Raw genomic sequence first — 7,204 nt, forward strand, 5'->3', positions numbered from 1 at the left:
ATTTCTTAATAATTTTAGTTATATTTTACATTATTTAACATTTTCCATAGTAAAATTAAATATGAGAAAATTATTTTCCTTTTCACTATTTTTTTTTCTCTAATACTTTTCGGAACTGAATATAAACTTATATTATTTCTTTTACAAATTATAAAAGGAAGTTTCCACAAAACTAAAACTGATTTTCTTTCATATTAAGCCATTCATTGGATTAATGTTGTAAATGAAACTATGGAAACATTAGATTTGTTTAAAAAATCTATATAAAAATACTTAAAAATAAGGTACTTTTTATGAAAAAAAATGAGAAGCATTAGATTTGGATTATTTCGTCCCTTTTTTTTAATCAAGAATTCTAAAATCTCATTGGTCAGCTGCGGTGGAGCCACAGGCGGAGCCCACGTGTATATAACGGCCGAAGTCTCTGGATGCTTCCAGCCCGCCAAATCTATAAATACACCGCCCTTTCTCGTTTCTCTTCCGAAACGCAACACTCGAAAATTCCAGACTCGCCATAGCTTCTCCGAATGATCCAAAGATCCGAGCCCAGAATGAAGATTCGTGGAGTTGCATTGTCCATCGTAGTCTTCGCTTTATGGCTATTAATCTTCTCCCAAGCAGCAAAAACCCTCGACCCTTACAAGGTGAGAATCACCAATTCTTTGTCTTGCCTTCTTTTTCTCTGATTTTTCCCTAATGTCATCTTCTTTTATTTCTTCAGTTCCCAATTCCTTAATTCATGTGCTTTTTTTCTTCCTTCTTGTTTGGATCATAACATGGAGCTGGGGAAATTGACGGGCTTGTGGAATGTGGTTTTGGGAATCAATTTTTATTTGGATGGCGGTTTGGGGAGCATGGAACCATATAGAGTGATTTGAAACTGGGAACAGATTTGTGGGTAAAACCTAGATGGATGTGTACAAAGCATGAAACTTTATTGGTTTCTTTATTATCCCAGAATAAATTTCAGATTCTTGGACAAATTGGGCAAGGTCTGGGTTGTGGCATGGAAATTTTCCCTAGATATTTGAACTGTGTTAGTTCAAAATGAGATGCTTATGTTAGAAATTGCAATGTAATTGGATTGGCTTTAGGTTTCCAGTGGTTTATATTCGGAGTAGCTGTATTAGCTATACTTTACTTTAGAGGAAGATTTGTCTGTATGGTGATTCCGGAAGTTTTACAGAAAAGCATCCATTTGAGAAATTTCTTTATCCCAATATATTTTTCCCTTTACAAATGGAAGTTCTACTTATTTAGCTTCATATTCATTTTCTTTCAATTACTTTTCCCTAAGTCTTTTGGTGAAATTTTTACTTTGACCAGGTTCTTGGGGTTGATCGAAACGCAAGCCAACGGGAAGTTCAGAAGGCTTTTCACAAGTAGGCTTGGTTCCTCTTTAATCACTCTGACTTCTTGATATGTAGTTTTGTGATCGCATAGTCATGTGTTTTTTTTTTTTTTCCTCCAAGATCTAGATTAGCTACACAAAAGTTGCTTATGCTTTGTTGAGATTTTTGTTATAAGCACAAAAAAAGTTATCTTTGATTTTTTATGTTTTTACTCTGAAAATGGAAATGAAAACCAAGTGAATCTGGTAAATTGATCATTGATTACAGAAGTGATAGTTTACTTAATAGAGAGTATATGTAGGCATGCTATTGCCCGGGAACAGTCTGGGTGGGCACTGAGATTATTGGTATGAGGCTCATTTGATTTTGGCTTGGGTTAATTTGGCCTAAACGAAAAGGCTCAGCATGTATACATGTGTGTATTTGTGTGTATGCCTGCATGCAATGTTTGAGAGGGCATGAATTTCCACTGTTGTGTTTGAAAGAAAGTTTGGGAGACCTAAAATTCAATCTTTTGCAAAACATTTCAATTATATTGTTTATGTTTTGGTATTGACCAGCCATCATGGTGTAAGTTGAATGAGCAATTATTAATACTAAGAGGAACTCATCTGTTTCTAAGATTTTATAGTGCTGGAAGCCATGCAACCTTCCTAAGTAGAACCCATATATATATATATATATATATATATATATTTATACGTATCCAGCACTATAATTTGGAACTCATCCAATATCATTTTTTCTTTCATTTTTCAAATCTCCCACCTTTGGGATGGTGGAAGTGGGCAGTGGTGTGGATGGTTTCCATGATCATGATGATGAATGTATTGGCAATTGGATGTGATGGTAGTATTGTAGTTATGACCATAATACTGGTTGGTTAATGGGTAGCAGTAGAAGGAAAGAGTGATTTCTTTTGCCTATTTTATAGTGGTTTTCAAAAAAATAAAAATTAGTTGTAAGCTTGAAGTAAGGAGCCATCATTTTTTTTTAACTTTTTTGGTTTGAATTTAAAATAAGTATGTCTAAGGTGCATTATCAAAACTGAATTATTTGGTTTTGTTTTTGTTTAATTTTTACTTCTCTTCTTTCTTTTCAAAAGCAAGAATAGTGCATTAAAGAGACTAGTCCAATTGTGATTGCTTTTCTTGATATGGATGTGTTTGTGCACATGTCATTGTATGATGTATTTACATCTGCCTACAAGCACAACGCATTTACAAACACACGCTTGTATGCATATGCATTTATCTTCATTTATAAAACATGCATTATTATTTACTCATTCTTGCTTTTATTCTTTTATACATATGTAGGCTCTCTCTCCAATATCACCCAGACAAGAATAAAAATAAAGGTGCTCAAGAGAAGTTCGCACAGATTAATAATGGTATAGCAAGCTTGTTACTTTATTTATTTATTTATAAATTTTCCTTTCTATTTCTAGTGCAATTTTTCCTATGCACTCTCACTTAAGTCATTTTATTTGTTTTACTGTTTGAATGTGAAAAAGTAACTTAATTGTCATTATTATTTTCATTTAATTTTGTGTTTGAATTGCACATCATACACAAGCTGTTACAATTTTCTTGGTCTGAGTGTTAAGCTACATATTTGGATACAGAATTAATTTTGTGGCTAATGGAACAGATCTTTTTTGGTATTTTACTTGATATTGTTGTTTCTTGTAGTCTTTTTGATGGACTTTTCCCCTTTGCTACAAATGCCAAATTATGCCTTCTATTTACTTGTTTTCAGCATATGAAATTTTATCTGATGAAGAGAAGAGAAAAAATTATGATATGTATGGGGATGAGAGGGGCAGTCCTGGATTTGATGCTGGCAATCCTGGGAACAACGGGGGATATACTTACTTCACAAGTGGTGGACCAGGTGGATGGCAACATATGGGTGGACAGGGAAATTCCAAGTCATTCTCATTTTCCTTTGGGAACAGTGGTGGTCAGGGTTCATCCAATTTTGATCTCAATGACATTTTCTCCAATTTTTTCGGGGGAGATAAGAGTGGTGCTAGCCATTTTGGTGGTTTCAGTGGTTCATCCAGAACTCAGTCTGGTGGTTTTGGTGGTTCATCTAGGAGTCAATCTAGTGGTTTCAGTGGTTCATCCAGAACTCAGTCTGGTGGTTTTGGTGGTTCATCTAGGAGTCAATCTAGTGGTTTCAGCGGTACATCCTGGACGCAGTCTGGGTCTGGGAACTATCCTAAGAGTATCCAGGACATAAATTCTCAGGTGTTTAAGAAAGAAATAGCTGACCAAGGGATCACTTGGCTATTGTTATCTTACTCTCCCACACTGAGTGGGATTCAGTATTATGAATCAATCATAGAGGAAGTTGCCACCTCATTGCAAGGAGCTTTAAAGGTATTTGTGCATTTTTGAGTGTGCTCTACCATTAAATGATCTGTTGATTATAATGTTGGAAAAATTGTTCTGGTGATTAAGGCATATTATAATTGTCAATTTTTTCTTACAGGCTGGAAGCATATATTGTGAAAACGAACCAACTTTTTGCAAGGAGCTAGGAATATATCCCCGAAAAGCACCCAGAGTTTTTGTTTATTCATACAAAGCAATTGAAAGTGGTTCCTTGGTAGAGTACAAAGGTGATTGGGCTACGAAAAATTTAAAGGGTTTTTGCCAAGAACATTTGCCTAGATTTTCAAAACGAGTTGACCTGGACACTTTTGACTTCTCCTCTGGCACTGTGGAACGGCTACCTAGGGTGATGCTTCTTTCTACCAAGAAGGACACTCCTGTGATATGGCGTGCCCTTAGTGGCTTGTATCGTAAACGATTCATCTTCTATGATGTAGAGGTAAGCCACAGCTCCTTGCAGACTTGTAACTTGAATTTTCTTAGCAATTATTAGCCCTCTAATTCTTAATTATTTAGAAATTGTTCACTGTAAAAGATTTTTATCCTTAATATGGCAATCCATATGCTTTTACTATTCTTCTGCTTTGATACCTAAATTTGATGTAATTCCATTGAAAATACTGATTATGCTTGGCAAACTGATTTTGTTAGGCTCTGTTTGAATCCTGAAAATTTTGAGGTAAAGTAGGAGGTAAAGAAAATAGAGGACAGGAATGGAAGGAAAAAAATGTAGGTTAAACTAATTAAATTTTTTTTGCTGACCCTCCCAAATTAATCTCTCTTTTGCCTTATTTTTATAAAGAATAGAGAATTTGAAAATACGTAAATTTTTAAAAAAAATTTCATTATATTTGATTTTCTTTTGTACTTTCCACTGTGAACAAAAGAAGAGATTTGGATTCCTTCTCACTCTTTTCCCCTTCCTTTGTACTCTCTGTGATCCAGACTGAGCCTTGGTGAATAGAAGTTTAGTACTTTCTGTGATCCAGAGAGCCTTGGTGAATAGAAGAAACCCTTTTTCATTGTAGGGAACAAATCCAGTTTTTTTCTACCCTTTATATGTAGTAAATGCATTTCCATGCTTATGTAGGTTCATGATGCTTCTGACAAAGTGGTGAAGAAGTTAGGAGTTGATGCACTTCCAGCTATAGTTGGTTGGATGTCAAATGGGGAGAAGCACGTGTTAAGAACAGGGATTTCTGTGAAAGATTTGAATTCTGCAATTCAAGAACTCAGTACCTTGCTTAATGGCTTTGAAAAAAAGAACAAGAAGGCAACCTCAAGTCAGACTAAAAAACCGGAGACTGAATCAGTGGATAAACAGATACATTTGCTGACAGCATCAAATTTGGATGCTATATGTGGAGAGACAATCCCAGTTTGCCTCATTGGTGTTTTCAGATCATCCAAAGCTAGAGAGAAGGTTGAATCCATCCTGTCTGTGGTAAGTAAAATCTTCTTGAATATATATACATATTTTGGGACTTTGGGTCAAGCTTATCTACTGCTCGAGTATGAACAACTCATTTTTGCATATTTTCTGGCTGGAGCAAATAGTATGAAAATTTAATTGCCTTGGTAAATTTCAATAGCGCTTGAGTTGAACAACTTGTGAGCCTACTGTAATTTGTAGAATTTTTGTTTATTAGAATTATTGAGTGCATAATCTTATCTTAAGCTATAGTCCCAAGTGACTCAAGGAAACTGGTTGTTATCTCAAAGAGTGGTAGCTATAGATGCTCACTTAAGTTATTAGTCTCTTATACTATTCTATGACAATTGATCGTGAATGAACAGTGCTAAATATGTGCATATGCATATTAGAGTTTCTAATTAAATTTACTTCAAACCAATGAATGATAGCAGTTTGATATGTACAATATATGTAAATCTTCTATGTGTACTTTTGTGAGATATGGTTTTACTCTGGTCATAACATTATATTTTGTTGTCTTATGTTTTTCTTCTAAAAGTTCATCTAAGCTGCAGTGATGTATTGTATTTGTCTGAAGCTGCATGAGAGTCGTGCCATTTCAAAATTTTAAGCATGTTTGATGCAAAAGCACATGGTTTTGTATTTTATTTCTGATCAATCTGCTTGTGGGTCTCTATGGATATATTAATATTGTCATAGCTTTCTTTATATTTTAGATGTATATGAATGTGCGTGCTTCCAAGTGGTGTTCTACCTTCTCCTATAGAAACTACAGGGTCCAAAAAGCAATTGATCGATTTGAAATAGCATCAATCCTAAAGTAATGGAATTTTCTATTCTGTGACCCCATTTGTAATCTAGGACTAAAGTTTTTGTTTGCTCATGGTTCATCATTTCAGGTCTCTCAGAAATCACTATCAAGGAGGCAGAACCCGTATTCTGGTTCTAAGGATTCTATTTCGTACACTCTCTTGGATGCCACCAAGCAGCCAGCATTCTTAACTGCATTTGACAATTCTGGATTCAAATCATTTGATAAGTTATTGATAGCCTACAAATCTCGGAAGGGGAAGTTTGCTGCATATACAAGTGAAATAACGGTAGAGGAGGTAGAGAGGTTTATCAGTTCAGTTCTCAATGGGGACATACAGTTTACCAAGATAAAACAGAAGCCTAAACTGAGGTGATGGGAAATGTAGTCTGTGAATTTCATGTACGTAACAGAGTTTTTGCTTCATCCAGTTGATTATAGCCCAAACTACAATGAAGACATTGATATGGGCATCGACCAGAGATGCCCATAGACACAAATGCTGGTGTTGTTTGCACTTCTTTATTTACTGTGCAAGGAGTTCGTGTAAATTGGAAAAAAAGGTGCGGCTGGTAGGAGTTGAATGCATACAGAGGGAAATCCTCAGAGATGGCAATAGTTTCATGATACCAGTAAATGAAAAAAGTAAAAACTTTGTAATCTAATTTCAGTTTCTGGGCTGTTAATGGAACGTTGAGCTTCGTTGTAGGAGTAAGAGGATCACGGGAAGGCCAACCATCAAAATACAACCTTAACTTATTCTTTAAACTTTTATTCAATTTTTTATGTTTAGATAGAATTGTAATTATATAGTTAGTTTTATGCTGAAATTCTTGGGAGGATATTTTATCTAAGTTTTAGTGTAAATGGGGTTAAACAAATATATGCTTATATTAGGGTTAGAGATTGACTTTGATACTATTTATAACAGTTTACTATTTCATATGTAGATATCGTCTGCTCTAAATCCAATAGACTCTCAAGATTTTAAAATATATCTACATATTTAAAAGTAGATCATACATATAGAATGTTAGAGCTTTTTTCTTCAATCTAATTACATACTACATAATATTAGAGAAAAAGTTTTTAATACTATATATGAATGAACTTTTTTTAATTATGTAATTACATTTTAAAACTGTGAAGATCAATTTAGTTTAAAATAAACAATGTTTATATGTGAGGAACCAAGTAATAAATG

General features: G+C 34.4%; 1 protein-coding gene across 1 annotated transcript; it reads left to right on the forward strand.

Moving 5' to 3' along the window:
* The first annotated feature begins 438 nt into the window (after positions 1–438).
* On the forward strand, positions 439–6,830 carry LOC100260777 (dnaJ protein ERDJ3A). The gene is made up of 7 exons (XM_002270571.4): positions 439–644; positions 1,327–1,382; positions 2,672–2,745; positions 3,114–3,739; positions 3,852–4,193; positions 4,845–5,198; positions 6,089–6,830. Exons 1-7 carry the CDS (start codon positions 528–530, stop codon positions 6,374–6,376), a joined length of 1,857 nt encoding a protein of 618 aa, XP_002270607.2. The 5' UTR covers positions 439–527; the 3' UTR covers positions 6,377–6,830.
* Positions 6,831–7,204: the final 374 nt, after the last annotated feature.

Source organism: Vitis vinifera, chromosome 8, assembly GCF_030704535.1.
Source record: "Vitis vinifera cultivar Pinot Noir 40024 chromosome 8, ASM3070453v1".
NCBI classification, from domain to species: domain Eukaryota; kingdom Viridiplantae; phylum Streptophyta; class Magnoliopsida; order Vitales; family Vitaceae; genus Vitis; species Vitis vinifera.